Source organism: Mizuhopecten yessoensis, unplaced genomic scaffold (assembly GCF_002113885.1).
Source record: "Mizuhopecten yessoensis strain PY_sf001 unplaced genomic scaffold, ASM211388v2 scaffold1313, whole genome shotgun sequence".
NCBI classification, from domain to species: Eukaryota; Metazoa; Mollusca; class Bivalvia; order Pectinida; family Pectinidae; genus Mizuhopecten; species Mizuhopecten yessoensis.
The window spans coordinates 971,618-985,476 of record NW_018403984.1 but is presented as its reverse complement, the minus strand read 5'-3'; the positions used below and the strand labels follow the sequence as shown (position 1 = coordinate 985,476).

The following is a 13,859-nucleotide window of genomic DNA, read 5'->3' as shown; positions in this document are numbered from 1 at the left end:
GTTCCAAGGGGGGAAAATTGAGGAAAACAGTGAAAATACATGATTTTTCTTCTATCAGGCTCGGGGGGGTCCTGAAGCCCAAAAAAAACCTCTGGATCCGCCACTGTATTGTGGTCTACAGTGGTGAAAAGGTAAACTATGTACTCTAAATGGTGAGTTTTTTTCCTATTTCCAAATTATTGCCTTTCAATAACAAAACATCAAGAACATGAAGGAGAAAAATTGGTAAAATATGAATTCATACTAATCAATACGTTACGAGTCTCAAACTCATCCAGATCAAAGTACCATTTGCGGGAGATAAACATGTCAACCGTCAGCTTGGCATTCTCCTAACATGCAGTGCTGCAAAATACCCTTGGACATTTCATCAAAGGTCAAGGTCATCAGAATATGACCTTTGACCCTGAGGTTACACAGGTCACCATTGTGTTTTCCTTTGACCCAGAGATAGAAATGGAGTATAGTCTACCCCATTGATCCTGTCATCCTATAAATCAGATATCAGTCTTAATTCTCAAAATTTTGACTCACATTTTTTAACTATACATATATTTCTTTGATATTTAAGTTTTACTTTCTACACAAACATTGTACGTATTAAATGTGTCGCAAGACTCACTCAGTCACAGCTTGACAAAGAGACCAGTCCGTCTTGAAACGTTGCAACATATATGTTTAATACATACATTGTTTGTGTAGAAAGTAAAACTTTGATATCACATATTTCCAAACTGATGAATCTTATTGAAGATATGTATTTCTTTGGTTTCGGCTTAGATATTCAGTGTAACACCAGGTCAGATAATTGTACTCATTAGACCACACTGGCATGCCTGTCACAGAAAGCATGTTCCTGTATATATATCAAAGGTCTACTGATCATCCGGCTCATCAGAGTTCAGCTGAACCTGGATTTCCTGTACATTTCTATGACAGCCGAGACTCCTACCAGATTGTCATCGTATCACGGCTTTGCTTGTGACATCCCTTCAATCAATCTCTGTAAGAAGCCATCAAATTAATACCATCTCACAGAAAGATTTTCAATAGGATTCCTTCTAGACTTAAAGTATCCCCTTTCATTTTTTAAAGTCTAGCTTTAGCTGTTGCTATTTACTGATTAAAAGAGACCATCAATAAATGAGCTGATTAAACCAGGGCCTTAAATAAGGGCAATCGGAGGAGGAGTAGATTTCCGTGCGGGAAACGAAAAAAATCTTGCTGGACATTTTGCTTCGAGACACAGGAAACGAGATTACTCGTTTTGGAAAACCCCTTTGTTCAATGTCATCGTATTAATAGCTATCAACCGTGAACCAATCAAATCACTTGTCAGGGGGATTCTATATACACATCATATCATTTCTGTGCGTTGATTAGTCAGTTACAAGGTTAGCAAAGGTCACATTAAAGGCTATTCATAAAACGAAAGTACTTCGTCAGAAAATGGCGGACCAACATTTTTTTTTTGAACAAATGCTTCGGGGATTTAGGTAGTGAAGCCATTTTCGACGGTATTGAAGTGGGATATATAGTAGCATTGGAGTTAAATGATTATCCTTCATTCGATATGATTTATTTGTACAATGACGATGATATTGTGCGGGATCTAGCCGCGAGATAGAGACGGTACAGAATTGACAACAACCCGATTCCGACATTATCGGCAACGCAGGTTTGAAAGTGAACATCGATAATCATAATGATGCATGCGCATTGCCTTTGGAATATTTCTAACTCTTCATGTATGACAAATTGTTTTCAAATAAAGTTATTGAAACAGACAGTATTTTTTTACCAATGTAAGGCTAATCGCGGCATAAATCAGAATCAATTTGCCCGTATCAATCTTTGTTTATATTTGACATATCTTGTCGGGACCACGTCAATTCGGGACCGACATGTCAGCCTCGGAACTCGAATAATTATTTTGCCTGACAATTTTCATTGGAATTATTGAGAAATCTTTTCTTTATAATTATTGACAACAGATTCTTTAATAGAGACCCAAGTTTTTGTGACCAAAATGACAGCACAGAATCATAATCGGACTCAAAAACGCGTAGCATTGACTTACTGTTACCTGTAATTAACACACCTGCATGGTTATATGTATATAAAATGACTGATAGAACTAATATCAAATAAACATCAATATGATATGAAAGTGTGTGAATGTCTTTATTTAAAAAATATGAACAAACGATGAGCTATTATCAATGGACAAGACACTGAACGTTTTACTTTGAGTTCACCTGTCTTACCTGGGCATTTATAAGCTGTAAATGAGCAGGTAATGTCATAGTTATTTAGTATGATATCAGAATAAGAGTTATTTGTCTTCAAATGTCAACATGTACTGCATTTTAATGAAAATTAAAGGGAATAACAAAGAAATTATATTAATTATCAAATACTTTACCTGTCCCTCACCTGTACAGGTAATTATAGGAACTTTTCAAAAAATGTCTAAGGTTAATTAGATAGGTCTTTATACAAGGTTCCTAAAACATATAGGTTTTGAATACGTATGAGCTACAGAAATGCCAATAAAGTAGGTTTTAAAATTGAAATACTTTTAATTAAATATCTTCAAATTAATTCAGTGGGAGCATTGTTTACTATGAAAAGTAATGCAGCATACAAAGAGTTAAGAAGAAGTCATTCAATGGTTTTAAACATATTTGACCCCTGTGATCTTAAAATATATATGTCAAGGTCATTCATTTGAACTTGGTAGTCCTTCATCCCAGCATGTTACTGGCATTATCCTAGGCCTATTGGTTATTCAGAAGAAGTTGTTTAAAGGTTTAGAACATATTTGACCTTGAAAAAAGATGAAGGTCATTCATTTGAACAAACTTTATAGCCCTTCATCCCAGCATGCTACTAGCCAAATATTATCACCCTAGGCCTATTGGTTATTCAGAAGAAGTTGTTTAAATATTTAAAACATTTTTGCCCTCTGTGACCTTGAATATAAGTCAAGGTCATTTATTTGAACAAACTTCCTAGCCCTTTATCCCAGCATATTACTGCCCAAATATCATCACACTAGGACTCTCGGTTATTCAGAAAAAGTTGTTTAAAGGTTTTAAACATATTTGACCCCTGTGACCTTGAAAGTGGGTCAAGGTCATTATTTTTAACAAACTTGGTAGCCCTTCATCCCAGCATGTTACTGGCCAAATTTCATCACTCTAGGCCTCTCGGTTATTCAGAAGAAGTTGTTCAAAAGATTTTTACATATTTGACCCCTGTGACCTTGAGTATAAGGCAAGGTCATTTATTTGAACAAACTTGGAAGCCCTTCATCCAAGCATGTTACTGGCCAAATATCATCATCCTAGGCCTCTTTGTTATTCAGAAGTTGTTTAAAGATTTTAACATATTTGACCCCTGTGACCTTGAAAATTGATGAAGGTCATTTATTTGAACAAACTTGGTAGCCCTTTTGGTTACTGAGAAGAAGTTGTTTAAAGTAAAAAGTTGACGCTGGCCGGACGGCCGCGGGACGGGGGACGCCGCACCATGCCATAAGCTCACTTGGCCCTTCGGGCCAGGTGAGCTAATAAACAAGTAAGTGTAATCTAGTAAAAGCGTCTTGTATCTTTAACGAATCTCTGGACCATCTCCAAGATACTTATATTCATATTGGTATCGAGTCTTCGACATCCATAAAGAAAAGTTTGAGTATTTAATGGAATAATGTCATTAAGAGCAGAAATGGAATTTAGGAGAATTTGCCTTTGATTAGTATACAGAGTACAATGGAAGAAGAAGTGATCACAATCCTCAACAGGAGAACTACATAAGCAGGCAGGGGTATCAATTAGGTGAGATTCAAATATATGAATTCAGGTTACTGGCACAGTTTCTAAGTTGACAAAAGGTAATATTAAATTTTCGATCACCATTGTATTTAAAAATAGCAGTACATTGGGGTTGAGAATCCATTTCATCTGAGTGTAAAAAATCTCTTTTTATAGATCCAATGGATGTCATTGTGGGATACAGGCAAGTTGGATTATTCCATTCAGACCTCAGTTTCGGGAAAAAACTGGCATTATATAATTGAGTTCTTGGTATAGGAACGTCAAAAATTCTATTGTGGCGAAGATGATAATTGTCAGTATTATCATTAATGTACGGTTGAATTATATCATAGACATGAGAGGGACATTTCCTATTATATATTTTATAAAAAGTAATATTTTGATGCAAATGTCTTCTTCTATTAAGTGTTATAAAACCAGATTCTCTATATAAGATAGCATGACTTGTTCCACGTCTTAACCCTGAAATAATATGTGCTGCTTCTAGTTGGATAGACTCCAAGACACTGCATTCATTCTGCGTGCAGTTTGCCCATATAATATTTGCATATTCCAGAATTGGACGTATAAATGTGATATATATAGTTTCGAGTGACTTTCTATCAATTTTGTATTTCAACATTCTAAGTATATTGATTATTTTATAGCCTTTTTCGTATATAAAGTTTATGTGGTTAGACCAATTAGCCTTGCTGTTGAAAAACAAACCTAGGTGTTTATGATTAGGAACATTAATAATTGATGATTCATCAAAATATAGGTTAGGATGCAGTGTCACAGAGTCAACCCGCCTCGAGAAGAGCAGGGCTACAGTTTTATCTGGATTAAAGATAATTCCCAATTTTCTAGCTGAGATTGAAATTTTCCTTAGATCATCATTTAATATATTAGCACATTCTTGCCTGTCTCCCTCAATGAGACCATATAAGGAGGTATCATCAGCAAATAGTTTGAAGTTTGAGGCCAATTCATCACCAATATCATTAATATATATAGTAAAAACAAAAAAGGACCAAGGACTGAACCTTGAGGTACCCCTGCCTGTAATGTTTTCCAATTAGACTTATACCCATCTATGACCACTCTCTGTTGCCTATCATGAAGGTATGATGTCAACCATTCTAACATATTATTACATATACCATATTTTTTTAGTTTATGAATTAGACCGTCATGCCAAACTATCTCAAAGGTTTTTGCTAATATCACAGAAAATCATTCTGGCCTCTTTGCCTTTGTCTAAATGTTTTACAATTTCATCGTATATAATTAATAGTTGATACACTGTGGAATCCTTAGGTAAAAAGCCTGACTGATTCTTAGAAATAATGTTTTATCTTGAGAGCTAATTGAACATATACTTAAACACATTTTTTTCAAATAGCTTGCTAAATATAGGGGTAACAGATATTGGTCTATAGTTGGATGGATCACTTTTATCTCCCTTGCCCTTATAAATTGGGGTAACATGAGCATTTTTCCATCTATTTGGTAGCTTTCCGGTAGAAATAGATTTGTTGAATAAGAGATAGAGTGGTTTCACAAGAGATTGGGAAACCCCTTTTAGGAATTTTGGAGGGATGCTGTCAGGGCCTGAAGGTTTATTAGTATTGAGTAGATCGAGCTGATCAACAATGTCCTGTTCGGTTATGTCTATTGTTGAAAAGTTATGTTGGGGTCGGGGGCAGTCAGGAGGTAAATCGTCAGCATTCTTTTCAGTTGCGGAAATCGAAGTGAAATCATCGTTAAAATATTCCGCTTTATCTATGGGGTGGATTTTCAGTTCGCCGTTGATAATCAATGGAGAGTCATTTTCGTTTTTTGTTTTTGAGATTCATAACCGATTTTGCAATACGCCACCATTTTCCGGGGGGTATGGTTTTATCAATTAAAGAAGATTGAAGTTTAGATAAATATTTTTCTTTAGCTTCCCGGACTAAGGATATAACTTCATTCCGAATAGATCTAAATTTTGCCCAAAAAGCTGGAGTATTATGTAGCTTAGCTTTGGAATGCTGGCGATTTCTTTGTCTAATTTTGAGTCTGATACCTTTAGTCATCCAAATTTTATCATTAGGTCTTATTGTTACTGTTGTATGTGGCACGAATAGGTCGATAGCAGTTAGGATTTTATCAGTTAAAAGAGAGTTCATATTTTCAATATCACCTTGTAATAAAAGATTCCAGTCAATGGACTTAAGATACTCATTTGCCCCGTCAAAGTCAGTGTTATTGAAGTACAATAAAGTCTTTTTATATGCATGTTTCTTTTAAGTTTTAAATTTCAGATCAGTGCTAACTGGACAGTGATCACTACTAGCGGGAAGAGGTACTATTGTATTTTTAATAAAGTTAACTTGCTCGTTAGTATAGTGTCAAGTGATGTTGAGATCTGGGAAGTGAATCCTGGTAGGTTCAGTAACAGTGTTTTCTAACCCATATTTCAACAAAATTCTATGTAGATGTGAGTCTGGATTTAGATGTAACATGTCTTGATTTATATCCCCTACCAGGACCACTTCCCTTTGCAGATCAATAATATTATTTAGGTTAATATCTAGCCTGTCCCAGTAGCCAACGAGAGCCATTTTGTGTTGGTCTATATCGGTGATGAGAGGGATGGTGAGCGACGTATACTGTTCTGGAGGATTTCATCATTGAAATCGGCCAGGAACGAGTCTACAGTAGAGTTCCGATTACCTAGTAATCAACCTTTGGAGTCAGAATGATGTTATGTCTGACATTTCCTACCTCAGTAGGGAATGTAGCCAATTTCCTTCTCAACACAAAGTATGAAATTACCTCAAATCTATTACAGTATATAACAAAATTTGTCAAGGACAAACATTAAATTTCCTACAATGTATCAAACTATTAATTATAACAGACATGGAAAATAAACTGTGACACTTTATCCTTCTGTCCATTAAAATATCGCATTAAACACGAATGAGGCTGTTTTTAATAACCTATAATGACAGATGGTGACAGTTTAAAATTGCGTAAAAAATTGATTTCGATAGGAAAATGAGTCTTAGACATATAAACAAATGCTAAATAGCACTGCTGGGACGGGAGAAATTTCTACAATTTATACTTGTCTCTTATATGTATTGTATCAGATCTCTATATAATCAGCCTAAACTAAACCTTGATTATTCTGTAAACAAGAACATTTTGTAACACATGTCTATGTAAATTAACCTTTAACTGTATATATATATACATCTTTGGGGCTCCTAAATCCCAGTCTTCTTACACTCCAATCCCAAATGATACATTCAAACCTGTATTAAACAGACCAACACGAGGAACTCAAAATATTGTCCTCTTAACACAGGTGGTCATTTAATACAGGTTCAGGTCACAAAGAAATCACCATTAAAATATTAAACGTTGTCTTAACACAGATGGTTTCTTAATACAGGTGGTTGTATGATCAGACTTAACTAAATGAACATCAGTCTTAAAACAAATAAAATTTGAACTCAAATATTGCAGAATTAAACTTTCTGTACATTGGCAGATGAAATATGGTGTCAAAGATCATAAAATGGTACCGAACAAGACAGCAAGATCTTCACCAGGTTATGGTTGGTAGTTGTTTCTCAGAGGTACAAGATAGTACCACTGAATTCTGCTTAATATCACTTATTTGCCAGATGAAAACATTGATATTAAGTAGAATATGACATTAACAGATGATCCGTCTTTTTATATTAATTTGTTTTCAATATGCAAGTTTGATTAAAATCTATAGCATCTGAACAAAACCTTGCAATTTAAAGTAAAGTTCTGCATATCTGATATCTCATCATCAAACTATGAAATATTGACATCAGTTATGTAGGACCCTTTAAACCCGATCTTTATTTACAGACCACCATCTTCCTTTATACTAGAAATCTGATGGCATTTACAGCCCCGGGCTTTTAAAGGTGATATATTTCTGAAATCTGATAAAAGTAGCAGAACCAGCACCAATTAGACAAAGCTCCATCATTTGTGATTGAAAATCAATGCAAGGCATAGTTTAATAGACTCAGAAAGCACTAGCTATAAAAATTCTAAAATTTATATGGCATGATATTGCGTGGAGATATCTAACCTTGAGGAATGTCACAATACAAAATGTAAAATAGATCAATAAAAAAACGCGGAAATATTTTGTAATGGAAGACCTGAAACTCCATTTAGATTTCATTTCTGAATAATTCCTTCACTTGATATTTCACCACCTCTAATCAAAGCCAACACGATATTAGTGCTTAGTTGATAGCGATGTGATTGAACCTACATCCCGCTATAAGTCAAACATGTAGAGTCCCAAAACAGATTCCAGGAAGATTCCATTGTTGATCACAGGGTTGACAGGGCTTGCTTTAAGATTCTAGTAATGATGCCTATAAAACTTATTTTCTGTTCCCATGGTAACAATTAGGTACTCTTGTAATAAACACCATGTCAACAACTTTCTGTAAAAACGGGTAGAGAGTCGCGTAGAGAGTCGTGTAGAGAGTCGCACACATCTGATGAAGGCGTATAAGGACAAGCTAATGTTGATCTCAAATACAATCACACGATTTACGATGAAGCCTTTTGGTGATCAAGACATACATACAATTTATTACCACGGAGAGACGACAGAAGAGAATCACGTTACAATGAAGATATAGCATCTCGAAATCCAGAAATAAACTTGGGGAAGTGAGAGAGAAAATCCATTTATTTTTCCTTTAAGATCCAATTTAAACTATATTTAGCCCTTTCTGTTTAATTTACATTTAGAGAATTCCTCTTTTACATCTAATTAGACATACAATGTATATATATACTCCCAATGAAATCTTATCAAAAAGTCTCTTTCCTAGTGTGAAATTTGCCAACCGTTTGAATCAATATTACATAACCAATAGCATTGGAATCGTCCCCTGGAATTTACCCTGGAGTTTTCTCTCCTACATACACTTCCTTAGGAACCCATCTTCAAAAGACATTGGAAAACAAAACAAAAACAAAAGTTCTAGAGGGAAGATCGTTCCAACACCAGTAGTTAAAGTCAATTTCCTGCACTGTTTCCTAAGTAAAATATACTCCAACCCTGGGTACCACTTTATAACCACTTACCGTTGACGGATGAGTCAATGTAGTAAGCGTCTGAGAGACCAATTTTGACTGGATGGCTCGATCTGTTGATCTCCGCGATAGCCAGGGGGAGCTGTCAACAAACAACGGATGGGAAATACTGTACAAGTTGAAGACAACGTATAGCTTGATTTAAGTTTTTTTTCAAAACTAGGATAGATCTGTTTTTTTATTTTATTTTTGAAATATAAATCCGCTCTTATTAATGTCATACTTGGTAACATTTTGAAATTTCCATAGGGGACAATACGCTTGCTTAAAAAACCATAAATAAAATGTGGAATGTACACATTCAGGGAAAAAATAACACTTTTAAAGGGCATCTTTTGGCCTGTTTCAACAGGTCTTAAAAAATTAGAATTGTTTTAGCTGATTTACTGTTTAAAAATGCTCACTTTTAGGGTCCAAATCAGGAATCCCCCTCCAAATAGGGATAGTTATAGAACGCCCACCCATCTCTATTATATATAATCATCCATGATCCCTCGTCTCCTCTCTGTTCTCTGACCAGTATCCTAGCTCTATCGTACCCAGTATAGCACCTAGCTTTCCTGAACAGCATGGTTTGTGATACCTAAGATTTCTAAATTTCGAGACGGAGATTCAACAGCTTTTAAGTCCCAATGAAAACGTCCATGAACATTATGGTGTCAAGGTCCTTAGGGTGCTCCAGTCTGGTGACAAGTGCTTCAGATGGGTCGTTGACATGTTGTTGCAATTCTCACAAGGCCCTCTATCTACACATATTTTAATCTTTCTTGGGATTTTAATTAAGAATCTGATGTTTGTCAATGGCTTAATGGCTGTTGAGATGTGTGTGACATCTGATCAGGCAGTCTACTGCCTTTAGGAGTCCTTTTAACATACATAATTACCACCATTCCCTTGTTCTCATTTTCCACTGTTTTTTTTGTTCTCTTTGGCTGTATTCACTTCCATTTAGCTTCCTATCTCTGTCTGAATAAGCCACTTATCTTAAAAGCAGATTTCCATATTTCTAATTCTGATTTTTTGTGCTCTTTGCATTATATCCAAAGAAATATTTAAGGAGCCAGTGGATAAAAGGTCATATACATCAGACGGGAGAGAAGAAAGACCTCAACGAAGGCCACCACCAACTTCGTCATGTACGTCATGTGAACGTTAATGGGGGGAGGGGGTTCCTAGCCACACTTCATTACATAACCAGGTAGGACGAGTCCCTGAACAGCTCATGTTAAAATTAAAACCTATTCTTATTGTTAAAGAGAAAATCTTCATTAAAAAAGAAATAATAGTTTACTTTTTTAAGGTCAAAGATCTGATCACTGCCAGTTCTTATTATTTTCATTTAAATTATTTCTTTATCACGTGAAAAAGGATATTGATTGATTATCAATATTTAAGTGAAATTGTTAACTACCAAACTTAAGGGTAACTGTCCCACTGCAGGTAAAACACTAGAGAATTTCACTGTATTTTTTCGTACATACAGTAATCTCCCTTTAATCTTGGGTATAACTGTACTTTGATTGGTCCAGGGACTTCTACAATTGACCAGGAAGCTAAATTGGTTAGAGTGACACTCAGAACAATGTTGCAAATTATTTACTAGGCTTTTTTTAAACTAAAAAAAAAAAAAAAAAATCCTGCAAGGTCAGGTTTTCTTTTCAGAAATGATTTACCAAAACCAGAGTCATGTCAATGCATAGTACACAGCTTATGACAGTGGTACTGGGAACCTTAAATGACATGTATATAAAAATACCAGATACTCACCTTTTTGTATATAAATTTTATTGTGCCATTGTCATACAGCTGTGTTTGGAATACAAATGGATTCGCTGAAACAACAAAATAATACTATTTGGATACATGGTGAGACGAATAGCAATTATACAGAACTTCGTGCCAGCACATTTGCTACTAGATCAATTAGTAAATAGGTCATAGAAATGAATGGTTAGGGTTGAATAGTGTGAAAACTTAAGTTTGTACAAGTACATGATATATGGTAATTGGTGAAATAAACGATTTGTTGCTGAGCAGAAGAAAAAGTAGGGGAGCCAAGAAATACTGTTCCCCAGCATTAGGTCACTGAAATATACAATCTGCAGGAACCTGTCTATCTCAAAGGTAATTTTATGACAAATAGCGTATTTATGTATTTAGTATAATAATGTATATGTATGATATAACTATTATTGTCAGCCCCTGTCTGCTTTGTCAACTGCATATAGAAACAGACATCTTGAGGTCCAGTTCTTATGTTACTATGCTATATATTGGCATCAATTGTTCATTGTCAGATGAGACTGATAGGGTAACATCAATTGTTCATTGTCAGATGAGATTGGTAGGGTAACATCAATTGTTCATTGTCAGATGAGATTGGTAGGGTAACATCAATTGTTCATTGTCAGATGAGATTGGTCGGGTAACATCAATTGTTCATTGTCAGATGAGACTGGTAGGGTAACATCAATCGTTCATTGCCTTCTTATGATAGCATGGATCTGATGATGACTTTGTAGTGCAAATGAATTTGCATGCTAAAGGCACCCAACAGCGACATCAAAGTGCTACCTCACTAAAATACTGTGCCGAAGTTACTCAATCAGTACACTGTCATCAGCATGGTCCATCTCTGAGAGGTACTTTGGGTAGTTTTGGTTCCTAACACTTACTGTGGTTCTGGTCCTGTAGGTATATATCACTCCATTCCACGATAAACATGTCCTCTGGAAAATAGAGAAATTCATTAAGTACATAAAAGTATATTTATATTATATAACATGATCATTATATGTCACTTTGTTTGTCAAATATTTTCAAAGATGACAATAATGTAATTATACAGAAAAAATAATGTTGAAATGACACCAATTAGCAAAAGACTTTCCAATTTCTAAAGTCAAGCCATCACAATACTAATGCATCTTGCTGACACTTTAAGTTCAATACAGAATATTTGATTCAAACGTACAAACTTGGTAAAGCTTCATTTTAGCACAGAAACCTTTTACATTATTCTTGCTGAATACAATTAACTTTCTCGGAGAGTGTTTTATTTTTTTCTTTAAATCAAATTTCTGCAAACTTTGTATTCCGTCATGTGTCTACATGCTTCAAAAAACACATTTATAAGAACATGTTAAGGAAATCAATCATCATTTGATGGCTCAATGATTTAGTTTTATTTTCATACCTCCATGAAAAATTGAGATTAAGAAGATAATGTTCTCGTAAAAAGGTAGTTGTTGAATATTAACCTTTTTTCAGTTTTATAACTGACCTTTAAAGATCTTTACTTAACAGAATTTTAGTTACAGTTCCTAACACAGCTTGGCAGAATGCAAAAGAAGCAGGACTACAATATTTAGCAGGAATAACATCTGTTTAGTGTTTATTGATTTTTCATTAACAGGGTTATAATAAGAATAAAACTGCCACATGTTTGGCATGTAGTCTAACAGTAGATCTATGACGGTTGTCATGGCAACATGCCGCTCCTTCATCTTTTAAATGTTCCAATCTTTCATCAAATTACTTCAGGTTCCGTTTATCACTTCACTCATATCTTTTATTCATGAATACATTAATTCACAATTTAGAGGATGTTGTTTCAATATTGAGAGTGATTATCAATAGCTTTTACGAAATTAGTTTCCTTGCAAATTAACAGGAAAATTAATCTTTCATGACACAACAGATGATATATCTCTCTAACTGATCAAATTTATGTTGGAACAGATACTGGAATGACCATTACTGACCATTCTACACATCAGAAACACTGTTGTTTACACATATTAATCTTCCCAGGTCATCTGATCTATATTTTGTAATGTTGTATATCTAACATTATACTCAGTTTAAAACCCAACTGACCTTCTTCAGCTGATCAAAAAACAGCTCATAAATCCCCAATGGGATGGAACCGATGAAACAGTATTGTAATGACAACCAATTATTCTTTTACAAAGGAGAATAACTTTTGTTGCATAGAAATGAAAACATATCATAATGAATAAATCTAACATGGTTGGCTGTGGGATACCATGACCTTGACTGTGAGGTAGCATGACCTTGACTGTGGGATACCATGACCTTGACTGTGGGATACAATGACGTTGACTGTGGGATACCATGACCTTGACTGTGGGATACCATGACCTTGACTGTGAGGCTGCATCACAACAAATGTGAGAAAGCGTGACCTTGACTTTGAGGTAGCATGACCTTGACTGTGAGGTAGCATGACCTTGACTGTGAGGTAGCATGACCTTGACTTTGAGGTAGCATGACTTCGAATGTGAGGTATGTGGCCTTGACTGTGAGGTAGCATGACCTTGACTGTGAGGTAGCATGTCTGTTTATTGTCTATTTCATTCTGAGAAGTTATTTTATTTGTAAAATAAAATGTGTGAATCTCAGAAGAATAGCTTGTTATAAGCGAGGATCAAGACTGATGAGATTTGCTGGTACCCGCATGCGTTAATTTCTTGTTATTCCAGAAAAGTAAAACAAAATTGTAAAGCTCCAGAATGCAGTAAAACTATTCAAGTACCAATATGCACAGCTTTGTGATCTCAGGAAGAAACATCTTATTCTGATAAAGATTAACAAGAGGCCCATGGGCCTTAACGGTCACCTGATATATTTATACAGCGAGTTGATTTTGTTTTTAACATGTACAGAAATATTATTCAAAGTGACAAAACCAATAAACCCACCTTATTCAATATCTAGCATACAGATTTAAGACTAAAAAGTATTTGAAACTAGCACCTCTGATTCTAAACAAGGAGAATGAATAAACTTTAGCACACTGACTCCTTTGAGCCCCACCCTACAGCCCCTGGGGGTGGGGCTGGCTCAAAATTTTCAAAGTAT

General features: G+C 35.1%; 1 protein-coding gene across 1 annotated transcript in view; it reads right to left on the bottom strand.

Annotated features, from left to right (window-relative positions):
- LOC110459506 (plexin domain-containing protein 1-like) overlaps nt 1–13,859 on the bottom strand; it is a 156,575-nt gene that overhangs the window by 34,667 nt on the left and 108,049 nt on the right. The window contains exons 6-8 of the mRNA XM_021511802.1: nt 11,651–11,704; nt 10,743–10,807; nt 8,967–9,057 (exon numbers count right to left, since the gene is read on the bottom strand). Of these exons, the coding sequence (XP_021367477.1) occupies nt 8,967–9,057; nt 10,743–10,807; nt 11,651–11,704 (210 nt within the window). The remainder of the gene's footprint in view (nt 1–8,966; nt 9,058–10,742; nt 10,808–11,650; nt 11,705–13,859) is intronic.